The sequence below is a fragment of the Erpetoichthys calabaricus genome, chromosome 1, assembly GCF_900747795.2.
Source record: "Erpetoichthys calabaricus chromosome 1, fErpCal1.3, whole genome shotgun sequence".
NCBI lineage: Eukaryota > Metazoa > Chordata > Cladistia > Polypteriformes > Polypteridae > Erpetoichthys > Erpetoichthys calabaricus.
The window spans coordinates 319,860,817-319,874,855 of record NC_041394.2 but is presented as its reverse complement, the minus strand read 5'-3'; the positions used below and the strand labels follow the sequence as shown (position 1 = coordinate 319,874,855).

At 34.3% G+C, this 14,039-nt stretch overlaps 1 protein-coding gene across 1 annotated transcript in view; it reads left to right on the top strand.

The window, feature by feature from the left end:
• zdhhc17 (zinc finger DHHC-type palmitoyltransferase 17) overlaps window positions 1-14,039 on the top strand; it is a 114,419-nt gene that overhangs the window by 72,221 nt on the left and 28,159 nt on the right. Inside the window, exons 6-10 of the mRNA XM_051919589.1 lie at window positions 525-589; window positions 4,609-4,771; window positions 7,271-7,396; window positions 8,766-8,908; window positions 12,086-12,188. Coding sequence (XP_051775549.1) covers window positions 525-589; window positions 4,609-4,771; window positions 7,271-7,396; window positions 8,766-8,908; window positions 12,086-12,188 — 600 coding nt within the window. The remainder of the gene's footprint in view (window positions 1-524; window positions 590-4,608; window positions 4,772-7,270; window positions 7,397-8,765; window positions 8,909-12,085; window positions 12,189-14,039) is intronic.

Genomic DNA, 14,039 nt, shown 5'->3' with positions numbered 1-14,039 from the left:
TGTATGGGATTAGGTAACTGTGCCATCTGTTAATTTAACTAATTTATTGTTGCCTAACCACAAGTTTTTATGTATTTTGTCAACTTTAAAGTGTTTCTTGTTTTTATCATAATTCTACCTGCATCAACACCCAACTCCCCAAATCTCTCTAAGAATTCTGGTCATAACCTTTGTCACTAGGATGCCAACCTGCCTGCATTTTAATCTTAGACAGTTTTGCAGAATAAAGGCAATGCATATTAATATATTCTGTACAGGGCAGTATTGTGGGTATGCATTATGCGCTGGTTTTTATAGAAAACTAAGTGGAAGTTAGTTGAAAATCCACAAAGTATGAATTTAATTTGAAAATCTGTGGTTAATATGGCACTAGTGTATTTATAGTTTTTAAGTAATTTTTGTAAAATGTTTACGCTATTTTATCACTTTTTTCTCTCTCCTAATATTTAATATTAATACTGTCCTGAATATTGGTATTTTTCTTTTTAGTCTAATTGTCATTTTTTTCCTTTCTTTTTCATAAGGATGTAGATATGATGGATCAAAATGGAATGACTCCCTTAATGTGGGCAGCATACCGAACACACAGGTATGTAGTTCTTTTGTAACTAATGTGACTGAAATAAACGTGCATGCAAGAAATATATTCTAACTTTACTGTGGAGATTTTGAAAAACCAAATCAAGACTTGCCATTTCATAAACGGTTTGCACGAGAGGAAATTTTCAGGCAGCACTGTTAAGGAGCTTAATATAACCTCTTTAACAGTGAATACAACCAGATGTAGGTATAGAATAATACTCATAGATGTCCGGAGGGTTTTTTTATTTGATTTTGTAGACTGGTAGTTTATCAAATAACTGGACTCCTCGTGGTAAATGATTTACTCAGGGTAATTAAAATTGGACTGGTTACTGTGTTCTCCTACAATTTGCCATCTGTATGTGAAATGGAATGAGTATGCTATCTCATGTTGTAGAGTGTCACTGTGCAAATCTTTAACACACACTTGCAAAGAATAGATATTTCCCAAATAATTCCAAATAGACAGTAGTTTTAAATTGAATAACATTTTTGAGCTGACTGTTATTACATTTTCCTTTGTTGCAGTATTGTTCAGTGATTAGTATTTCACCTCCACATATACATTTTAAAAAGTGTTACATTAGTTTTATTGTATTTGCTTTGCCTTAAAGTTGCATCAGATTTGTTCACAGTACAATCCAACCCCACACCATCCCCAAAAACTTCCACCAAAGGGATCAACGGAGCTTTTTTTTTTTTTTTTTTTTCCTGTTTTACTTCGTAAAATCGCCCAAACCCCTGAAATGGGTGCACTTTGATTTTAATTTTTGTTTTTAATCACACTCGCTTCTTATTTCCAGGTTTACAAGAACGATATAAAAACGGTATAAATAATATTTTTTGTTGGGGGCAAGGTATTATACTGTGAACAGGCCACTAGCTGAAACACCTTTTTTTTCTCTCTCATGCGCTCACAATACAATGACGTGAATACAGAGATACAGTGACATTTGATCGAAGTGAGGGTCCTCACATGGAACTTAAAGACACAAGTACAGCATAACAGTTCTCACAGGTACGCTAAGCAATATTGCCTGTACTCTAAGTTGAATTGAAAGAGCTCTGTAGCAGATAGTGTCCAGGTAGGGAAATTAAACCCATCACATAAACTACACACTGCAATGCTTCAGATTTATACTAAAAAGCAGTACTTATAAATGAAGCATATCATCAAGTCCTTCATTAAGTGTGTTGCTCTCAATAAAGTCAAAATTGTGATGAGAATCTGGCTGAAGCTTTGTGTAATGTTGCATAAAGATGAGCTGTTGAAGGTGCCATTTATTCCCCGTCTTTTACACACAGCTAAGACATGCAATATGAATGGCTGTTCATAGGCAACTATACATCATTAGAATGAGCAGAAACTCCATTTTCCAGTGGTAATAAGACTTTCACTGTACAGTATGTGCTTGAAGTAGATGAGAATTTAGATAAAAGCAGTTGTGATGCACTGCTGTCCTTGGAGTATATGTGTACAATTCACATATTTTTATAAAGAAAGAGAGACAACATCATAGAAACTTGGGTTTATTTGAAAGAAGACACCCTTGGATATTTGTATATATGAAGATTTTGATTGATTTGCGGGTTTACGGCAGTGTACACAAACAATTTTGAAATATGGCTATTGTCCCAGCCGTCAGGACACCTCGTTCATAAGTGGCTAATCAGAAATTCTTAACAAAACCCTTCTTTTAAAAAGTGTCATGCTTTTTATTACTGAATAAAATTCATGAGAGAAGCTTAAGGTTATGTCAGCAGTTTATGCTTTTGCAGTGACAATGCTACCATAGGAAAGTCTCCTTAGAAATAAACTTTGTGAGACACAGAATGGTGTCCTCAGTAAAGTGACAAAAACATGTTGTGAAATTCTATTTTAGGAACCTGCTTCCTCTTCAGTTACATTGTTCAGTTACATTGTTTCACATTATTTTCCAAGGGTGCCAACAATTGAGGCACGTGTGTTTTTGTTAAAAGTATTTATTTCTTGACAAGGGCTTTGTTTTTCTTTGAATGAACTTGTTTCAATTAAAAGTCAGATATTTCTCGTTTTTTCAGTGCAAGATGATGGTTCTTCAGCAGTGATTTTTTTCTTACATTTCTTACTAATTTTTACAAGAGGTTCCAGTAATAGTGGAGGGCACTGTATCTCTGCTTATTGTCAGAGGTTCAGGTCAATCTTAGAGTTCCACATCAATATAAGAGAAAGCAGTGCGTGCCATATGTATGCATAATTAGTCACGTGGAGAATGAAAACAAACCTTGAAAAAGCCTAAAGCCACCTCCCAAAAAACACAGGAGACTCTATGAAATAATAATAATGAAATATTTATTACTTTTTACAAGATGCTTTTATCTTTTTGATGGAAGCAATAATGCAAAGCATCAGCACAGACAGTTTGGAGAGCCTTCAGCGCGACTTCAAAAAACAGAATGAGCCAGCGGCCTCAATCATGACATGTCACTTTGAATTTTCTACATTGAAGTCTTTTAGAGCTGTTTTTTTTTTCCTTTTCTCCGAATGTAATAGATCAATGTTTTTGAAATTAATGACATTTTTTCATGAAGTCTGTTTTATGTGACTTTCAGCGTAAGACAACATGTTTACTCTGATAATATGGAAAGCTGCTTGCATGTTGTTGTAGAGTACGTACAGCACAAGTATTAAAATTTGAAGTTGAAAATCTATGATTTGTTGGTAACTGTAAATAGAACTTTTTGTAAGTTTGTTTCTCTGGTGTATTGTGCAGAAAATTACAATGAAAATAATTTGCAGATGGGAGACTTGCAGATGTGTGCCTCACCTGCCAACAAGTGTGAAAGCAAAATGTACTTTTGAGTATTGACAAATGAACAGTAGCCAGCATAGAAAATAACTGAATCGTTTGGTATTTAGTGGCAGTTGACAGATGTGTTGTACACAATCAAATAAAAACAACAATAAAAACAACACACTACTGTTCATGTCTCTGGCTCTGTCTGTGGGCAATCTGTTTCAATCATGTGGGTATATACTGTATATTGAGCCTTGGCAAGACTTCTGCTTCCCTAACATCCTACCAACTGAAATAAGGGATGGCAAAGAGAGCATTTTCATTTACTCATTGTCCTCTGTTGTGAATGGCTGCTTAGGATGGGAAAAGAATAGCACGCTGCTTGTTCTGATGTACTTGAAGTTAATAATAGTTGTTCTTCCGGTTTGAGGCAAAGCTGAAATTTGCCCTCCAACTTTTTTCACAATTCTCTGCACTCTTAAAGGTATACATAACCATGCCTTAACAGCAGTAGCCCATTATGCAGGTGCATGTCAAGAATAGCCACTCTTGATGTTCATTGTGTTTGAAGAGTAAAAATGGTTGATGCTGATCTCTTAGCAATCAGTTGGTACAACACTATCATCAAGTCTTGGAAATTACTAACACTAAGTTTTATGTGCACTAACATTTTTCTATAATTAAGTTTGTATTTTTATTAACAAAAATAAAAACAAAATACGGTATTGTTATAAGATTGCAGTGGCTAATTAAGAATAGTAATAATATTGAAGGTGGTGCAACAATCTACATGTTTGATAATCTTCATATTTGATTATCAATATATGAAATTGTGACACATTTCCAGAGATGATTTTTGAGGTAAATTTAAGCAGCACTCCTGTAGTGTGAAGTCAAGCAAAATGACATCTTGCCTGAAGAAGGGGCCTGAGTTGCTTTGAAAGCTTGCATATTGTAATCTTTTTAGATAGCCAATAAAAGGTGTCATTTTGCCTGACTTCTCACTACATTCATAATGGCTAACACGGTACAACACCCTAGTACAACAGTACTCCTAAAATACTGGAGCTGGAGTGTATGTTGTTATCAATGTGTCACTCTTACAAGTTCGGAGCAATTAAGGAACTTGCAATTATGCCACAGTACAACCCACTATAAAAAATATTTCAGATTATTTTTCTTTCAAGGATCATTTTCTGTTTGAAAAATTCTTTTTCTGTTTCTGATAGTAATCTTTTTTATTTTACAGTGTTGATCCCACAAGACTTTTGCTCACGTTCAATGTGTCTGTTAATCTTGGTGACAAGTACCACAAGAACACTGCATTACACTGGGCGGTATTAGCTGGCAACACAACAGTTATCAGTTTGTTGTTAGAGGCTGGTGCAAATGTGGACTCTCAAAATATCAAGGTAAGACTCCAGATACTGTTCTTTACTAAAAGCACTAGCAGAGGAGGAAAGATCAACTTGATTTAAAATTTTTGTGCAATATTTTTTTTTCTCTGGAGTCATGTCTCCGGTAAGATAGTATTATGTCCCAGGACACACTTACATTCACATCCACACTCACTCACATTAACACTTTGTGATATATTGGGGGGGAGGGGGTTAGGGGGCAACAAATCTGGGAAGATGCTCGTGCAGGCAAGGTGAGAATGTGAAAACTTCATACAGACATAAAGATATAAGACAGTTCTGTTTGAATCTAGTATCATGGAACTTTGTGGTGGCAGTGCTGTTAACTACAACAAATTATAGGTTTGTTAACTGCTGTAGTTTGGTCCAGAGTCAATCATTATTTTCTTGCCTTATACGAAGGTACTGATTCTGCCTTCTACTAACAACAGAGGACAGTTTGTAGGTCTTTATAAACCAGATTAAGAAAAAGTTTTTTTTTTTTGTTTTTTTTTTGTTTATGATGGCATTTAAGGAAGGAGAGAGTAACAGTATTTTATGGAAGAGACTTTAGGCACATGACAAGAAATCAAAGTTTTACATGATTCCTTTTCCCTGTGGTTATTCAGTGTTAAAATATTTACATATCTTTTAGTCTTTAGATGAGCAGAATAGCTCAACATGATCATTTCAAAGCAGTTAAAATTCTGTGTGTAAATTTTTATCTAAAATTGTTTATTTTGCAGCTTAAACCCTTGTCCAGTACTTTGACTGCTTCCTCTTTTGACTGTCCTACCTCCCTTGTCTGTCTGTGCCACAACTCCATCTTAGATGGCTCTTTCATGTGGCCCCATGTGCTATCATCTGCATTATGCACATCCTGCATGTTCACTTGGCCTTGAACCTCTCTTTCGAACGAAAGCAACAACATCTGCCTCACTTTCCTAACTCTGTGAGTTAATCCAAGCCCAGATTCTTAAGGAGACTGTACAGTGGCATGCACCCAGGCCAATACATTTTACCAGAGGAGTAGCACCTCCTAAGTGCTTGCAGAAAAGTACTCTGTGTTTGTGCCTCCTCTTCCACACTCTGTATTGGCTTGTATTTGAAATTTCTTTTCTTCAGGTTCTTTTTAATACATATTTTAGTTTCTGAAGATATTGCTTTACAGTTTTGATAACATACTGGTCACATTACATTTATTACCTTATAAAAATGTTTAAATACAGTATGAAGGAGCTTTTTTCTCAAAGGATTTGTTAACTGAGGTATTATTGTGTTGCTGATTTTATATTTTATGATCTTTGATTTCTAGGAAGGTGCTCCAGCACTTTCCATATCCAACATGTAATGTTTGTGTTGAAGCAGTTTATTCTGAAAATTCAAGTTAAGCTATAAAAACACAGCATGACACACAATTGCTGTTTTCCAAAGCTTCTGCTGTGGATCCAATATTACAACTCAGATTTCATTATCTTTAGCAGAACATTTCTTTAGATTTTTCGTATTCAACATAATATCAACAGTAATCATATTTCATTTGTAAGTACACTTCCCACATGTTTTGGTCATATTTATAAAAAAAAATACAAGTGGTCATTAGGCATTTCAAGAGCCACTGTCAGTTTGTAAGTAGCACAATTTTAAATCAGAAGAGACAAATACAGAAATGAGACATAGCTTTAAATGCCTGAGTCTTTTGTAGAGGAAGATGAAAGTAAGCTTTTCTTTGCCTTGTATTTTAAACATTGGAAAATATGTTCTGGAAGTGCATGTATATACAGTACATAGCAACTGTAGAAATAATCAAGTTTGTGTATAAAAGGAACAATAAAGTTCTAGAACATTAAATAGCTGAAAATGCTAAAAATGTTTTTAGATCCTTTTTATTACATAAATCATGTTTTCGTCTTAAACATGTTGGGGGGATTGTTGCATCACTTTTCACTATTTATTTGATCATATTAGTAAAATTTGTATTGCATACATCAATGAAATAAACAGACCAGAGACTACTGTCACTTTATAGAATCTACATTTATAAGTAAAATGTAATGCAACATTTCTTTTCAAAATTCTTTCTTTTAAATATATATCTTGTGTTACAAGAATTTACCTATGTTCCAAATCCAGCTCTTGTTAACATTCCTCTGCCTCATCTTGGATTTTAATGTAATTAACTGTAAAATGTATTTATACTGAATAAATATTAGTTTGCCTTTAAACAAGTCTCGTGGCTTTGGAACCCCTGCAGATTTTGTTTTGGTTTTTTTTCTCCAACCCTCTGGAGTTTTTTTTTTTTTCTGTCCTCCTGGCCATTGGACCTTACTTTATTAAGTTTTACTTAGTATTGCCTAATCATATTTTCATGTTTTTCTTTTTTCTTCATCTTGTAAATCACTTTGAGCTACATAATTTGTATGAAAATGTGCTGTATAAATAAGTGTTGTTGTTGTTGTTGTTCTTCCCACATATTTTTAATGAATAATGTTTTTCTTTATTTTCTGGGCATAGGGGGAAACTCCTCTAGATCTTGCCAAACAAAGAAAAAATGTGTGGATGATCAATCATCTGCAGGAGGCTAGGCAAGCTAAAGGTTATGATAGCCCTTCATTCCTGAAGCGACTGAAAGCAGATAAGGTAAAAATGTACACTTTTTCTTTGATCGCTTCAGCTCTGCAATTGTAATTTCCCACACAAGCAATATAGTGTAATGGTTCCTAAGAAGGGGGCTATGCAACTAATTTGTCTTGATGGTCAGCCATGGACTTTTATAAGGGACTTTGGGTCTAGAAAAGTTTTAATACCATTTTTGCAATCAATATCTGATGTCTTGGAATTTGATAGTCCACATAGCACTGAGATATATACAGAAAAATACATTAAATAATTTGCATCAAAAGGTCAGTTGCTGTAGTACTGTGATATAAAAATTGAAATGCTCACCTGTACTAGGAAATAATATATATATTTTCACATCTTGTAGCGACTGGCTTAATTTCTATATGTAGTTGTTGTTGAGAGTGTTGTGATTTTTGTCTATAAAAATGTTTATTAATTCTAACTGAAGTGTGTACTGTGGCTGTTGGGATTTTGTTCAACATATTTTGTAATAAAATTATTTTTGTGTTCTGTTGAGCTTGTTTCGGCCCTCTGCTTACACTCTTAATAACTGAGAAGTTCTAAACTGTGATTTACTTTACAACACAAACCATGTAACAGTAAAATGTTTCACATTCACTCAGGTGGGTTTGTGATTTTCATCCATCCATTTTCCAACCCGCTGAATCCGAACACAGGGTCACGGGGGTCTGCTGGAGCCAATCCCAGCCAACACAGGGCACAAGGCAGGAAACAATCCTGGGCAAGATGCCAACCCACCGCAGGACACACACAAACACACCCACACACCAAGCACACACTAGGGCCAATTTAGAATCGCCAATCCACCTAACCTGCATGTCTTTGGAATGTGGGAGGAAACCGGAGCGCCCGGAGGAAACCCACGCAGACACGGGGAGAACATGCAAACTCCACGCAGGGAGGACCCGGGAATCGAACCCAGGTCCCCAGATCTCCCAACTGCGAGGCAGCAGCGCTACCCACTGCGCCACCGTGCCGCCCGGTTTGTGATTTTTGTTATTGTAAATATGTTTTTACAACTAAGGTAGTAAAAAAATAAACTGAATGAACCATTCTCCTCTAGGACCATTTGTTTTTTCTACCTGTGTCATGAAACCCAACAGAATCTAAACTGAGATAAAATTAAATTAGTAAACATACACTGTGAAGTAAAAGTCAATAAAGGGTGAATTCCATTGAAAAGTAAGTATTACTGACCATAGGTTTCCCTCTGATGTTGTTTGAGAGTTGCTTATTTTAAACAGTAAATTCTCATATTGCAATTAGATGTTTAAACACTTTTCATTAAGGATTTATTAATCATTAAGATCAAACCCCAAACAGAGTAAAGTTTTTTGATAAGTATTTCATTTTAATTTTTCAACAGGAGTTTCGGCAAAAGGTGATGCTAGGGACTCCATTTCTAGTAATCTGGCTAGTGGGGTTCATAGCTGACTTAGACATTGACTCTTGGCTTATTAAGGGCCTTATGTATGCAGCTGTCTGGATCACCGTACAGTTTCTTTCAAAGTAAGTAGCACAGTAGTACTTGTTTGCATGTGTTCTGCATTTTTTTCAAATAGTTTTTATTTTTAATGTTTGCTCTACCTAAGATTTTCCCTTATGTGTGTACATTGTTAAGTATGGCATCTGGCATCTCTCTTCCAGTCAGCTGAAAACTTTTCTGCAGTTGAGACAAATTAGAGTAGCTTAATTCATAGAGTTTGACAATGCTGAATGAGGGCATGCCTATATCCAGCATACTAATGTCCCTCTTGTTTGCTTCTGGTGACATTCATGGATTTATGCAACATTTGAAGAACTGACCAGGCATAGACTTTGCCTTTGGCTCTGAATTAAGACTGTTTTAAGGGTGATCTGACCAGGTTTTGTTTCTGCTGGTTGTCACTGAGTCAAAGTAAACCAAACAAGGTTCTGTGTGTATGGGGCAAGTTGCTGTGCCGCCAAGTTATATTGCTGATCAAAAGTTCTAAAACAAATTGACTTTTTTTTTTTTTAAAACAAGTTCACAAGGTTTATGTATAGCTTTCTTAATCCATAAAATGTTTTTTGCCATTAGTATATAAAGTGCTATTAAAAATAATGATTCTTCTCTGCTGCTGCTTTCACAGGCAGGTGGTAACAGCCTGTTGTGCTTTATGGGTGTCTGTGCTTACTGTGCAACGCTGCACAAGTTAAAATAGAACTGACAGAAAAAAGGAAAAAAGTGCAAATAAACAATATACTGCTGGGCAAAAGAAAATCAAAAAAGCTGAGCCATATCTTGCACAGATCTAGAGCTGGAACTCTTATCCATGCAGCAATCTAAAGAATAACATCATAATTTGCTCTCAAGCTCTTATTAGATTACGTTAGGTCTCAGGGGAAGAAAACAGTAAGAATATACTTATGGAGGAAAACTTTGCTTTAACAACCTTTATTCCCATGTAATATTGTAGAGCCTTTCCCATTGGTAACACAGTTTACAGCAAGAAAGAGATTAGGTATACTCTTAGAATGTGTTTAGAACTACAGCAATTAAAACCATCTAACGTCATTAAAATCCTACTAAATGTTGTGAGAAAAGACTGTTCAATTTGGTTAGCTAAATCAAATACTCCATTAGCCATTCCCTAAACATCAACTAGTTGTTTTAGTTCTAACTCTGTATTTTTCCATATTTCCATGAAGCTTTGTTTGAAGAAGTTCTTCTAACTTTCATATTTTAGTACACGTCCTCTCACACTTAACACAGGTCTGTATTTTACACTTGTAAGATCTTAGCTTGATGAACTAAACTAATAATATCCTGAGTTGTTAAAATGTATGTTCATTTTCGTTTGCTTTTCACAGGGTTTCATTTGCGGTTTCATCTAGGGTTCTGCTAAACAGAATTTGTAGTGCTGCTAGTTTTGTAACATGGTCTCCTCATGCTCACATAGCGTTCATAGTGTAGAATTGCAGGCATATTATCAAGCTTTCCACTACTTGTTCCTCCTCACTATTAAGTCAGTGTACTGAAGTGCTAGAGTGAGCCCAGCCGTAAAAGTCACAGGTTAATTGGTGAAAACAAATTTGGGGTTCCAGTGAGACCTTGTGGCTAGCAAGGGATCTTGGTGTCCCTTATGTCAGAGCTAATAAAAGGGGAGTTGGCTTTCCTTCAAGCTGAGATAAGTATTTTTGTTACTACAATATGGCATTTGAGCTGAGAGAAAACTAACAGAATGCTGCCCTTTAAACCAGAATCTACTAGAGCTACAGTGACTAAGGGAAATATACAGAGTGGTCCAGATCTAATTATGCAACTGTTCGACTGACAACCGTCTCTCCGCCATTTTGGAATGCAGGGCAGGTGCTGCCATCTGTCGGCAACAAAAAGAATTTTAAGTGAAATCTCTATGTGCAGTGCAGGTGCTGTGAATTCTCTATGTAATAAACTTAAGTTGTAGCGTAATGAAAATTGCATAATTAGATCTGGACCACACTATAGGTGGCCTATTAAGTAAATATTCCAGTTTTGCATGTATGGGTGAACTTTGAGTAGTAATATATTTTGGCTTGGCAAGTTATTGTATAATTCCTGTACATCTATTATTCTGTCTTGCACTGAATTAAAAGTGTGTAATGTTTATTTTCCTTGAACTGTCCTTTTCATCAATCCTTTACATGATTCAACAGAAAGCATTTAAGTTTAACAGAACTAACCATTTAAACAGCATTTTTCAGTAGAACATTGACTTCTAGATTTGTAATTGTAATAAATTTGTAATTTATGATGTTATATTGAAGATGACTTCATAATGTGTGAGAAAATGTTACTTTGTAGAATTTAAATTGTTTATAGGTGTGTATTAAAAATATGAATGTATATTATGAGAAAACCAACTGGTACACATCTGATTATGCTTGAGGGTTAATAATATGCCCTGAGTTTAATTATAGTTAATTCTGTTGTTTACACGAGAGCTTGACCAGGTACTTTAAAGATGAAATTGGTTAAGTGGGAAACGACAGCTTTTTTAAAGATAATTCTTGTTAAAAATAAACAGGAATTCTGAACTAGTTGTATCACTCTTTAACTAAATAACTGGGTTTGCTTTGAAAATCTGTCATATAAAAGTGAACCCTTAAAAATGTAAAGTTCAGCCATAATAGCATTCAAATTAGAGCAATTAACCTCATTGTGAGCACCCTTATTGTAACAAAAAGGACCACAAGAGTAGCATTTATGATTTTTTTGGAGAAGGTTTGGTTCCTGTCTCAAAGTGTCATTACAGCAGGACAGTACACATTTACATTACTTGATGCAATCTGCTCCACCTTGAAGAAAGAAACATTTGCCAGGCCATACAACCATAAATTAATTATGCAATACCTGTAACAACTGCATATTCAGAATTCTTTTTACTTGAAAGGTAAAGGATGAAATCACTTAAATTCAATGTCCTGATTATATATAAATGTAATGAATTATTATTATTATTTATTATTAATTCTCAACAGTTGGCTTTTGTTTGACATATACTGTTTTTAAAATGAGTTAAATGAATGTCAAAATCAGCTTTTTAATACATTCCCCTCTGATAAAATGCACATGTTACCCTTAAGAAAAAAATCCATTTATTTTGATAGAAGTGTACTGCTTTTCTTTCTTGGACATTCTCTGGATGAGCTTTGTTGTAATAATGAACTTTTTTCCCCTTTAAGGTCTTTCTTTGATCATTCCATGCACAGCGCCTTACCTCTTGGAATATATCTGGCTACAAAGTTCTGGATGTATGTGACATGGTTCTTTTGGTTTTGGAATGATATCCTTTGAAGTATTGACCAAACACATAGTAATGTAATTTTTCCATTCTTCCATTTTTCTCACTTTTTATTCCTATTAATTGGGATACTAGGTGTCATACATCAGCAGCATCAAGCAGAAGGAAGGCCCTTTAACAGCCTGGGGAAGGGTGTCTGATTTCTTTTTTTTTTTTTTTTTTTTTTGTGGCTTTTAATATATAGTTCAACAAGACTAGTTTCATTCACTGTGTATTGAATATGCAATACCAGATTTCTTCAGTTATCCTCTTCGGTTCCATATGAGGTGGTTGTTTTGGTTTTTCAGGATTGCTTTGATTGTATAGAAGTAGAAATGTAGCTGTAAAACTGTGGATTATCAAAGTCAAACTAATGTTAACTGATTTGATCCATTCTTTTAAATTGTAAATATGAAAGCTTCCAGTTCAGTGTTTATAAAGAGTCAGTGAAGCATTTTGTATATTAGCTTTTACAGCGCCTTTTTCTTGTATATATTTTTCAACACTGATTTAACAATGCAAACACTTTTAAAGTAGATAAAAACAAACTGCCATGTTATATAGTCTGGAAATTTACATTTGGAAAAGGTTATAAATAATGAAAATCTCCCACAACCCTGCTCAGGGTTAAGCGAGTTTAGAAAATTGTATGGTATAATTAAAAAAAAAAAAAAAATTTCAGTGTTGGTCTTTTTATTATTGCTGTCTTGCATTTTTTTTTTAACTGTGAATACTTACAATGTTAGTTTCTACATCTAGTTTTTCATATGGCTTTTCCTTTTTAAATTTGATAACTTTTTTTTTTTTTTTTTTTTTTTTTTTTTTTTATAACTTTTAGACTTCTTGCTAGTTATAATTTTATTAAGGCAGTCTATGTTTCATTACCAGGTTTGCGGGTTTTATGGGTTTGTTGTGAATGGGTGCGTAAGATGGCTTTCTTTCATCCCTGCTTATTCTTTTATAGGTGATTGGAGCCAATGCCTATCCTGCTTGACCATATCAGGGTTCAACCTAGAGAGAAAGCTGCTTGCCACACTCTTTCATACTAGGCCAGTAATTATGAGTAATTACACAATAATTATGAGGTGTCAAAGGAGATTCAGATATCCCAGCACACAGGCTGTGTGAACTTCAAAACATAATCAGGCAGGCCATTTGTGTTAGTACTGTGCCAAGATACAAAAGAAAAGTATTATGATTTTGCATTTAATGCATTAATGCTATACAATTTTGAAACTTACTGTTTAGATTTTTTTTTTTTTTTTTTTAGCATTTCCTCCTTAATTCATTTGGATTTTAAGTGCCATTTTTCTCAGTTATTACTGACTGAAAAAGTAAAGATTAATGATGTTCTGACAAACACCATTGTTAATTAGATAATCTGTAGTTAAAATATATTAAATATTATATATTGTATATGTACATATATATTATATATTAGAATCCAGCTTTTTAAACCTTGTTAGTTTAATTTCTCAGGATAAATTTTAAAATCAATAAAACTTAAGATAAATAACAAGCATTTTGAAATAAGCTTGTTTTTTTAAGTGTAATCAACATAAATAAACTTAAACAGATTGTTACTGTCCTTTAGCTATTAAAGTTGTCATTAAATAAACATTATTTTGGTAGAAGCACTAACAGCATTCAGCTGTGAATAATTTGCAATTAAAGAGGTAATAAGTAAATATAATTCAGACATATTTAAATGGTATTATGTCACAAAATCCTCCCTGATAGGTCTATTCTCTAACTACTGTGGAGATGTAAATTATTGCTGCTCTTAACTTGCAAAATATTTTAGATCAGCAGAACTTAACGAGCTTTATTGTAGAACATAAGAAAGAGGAAAAATC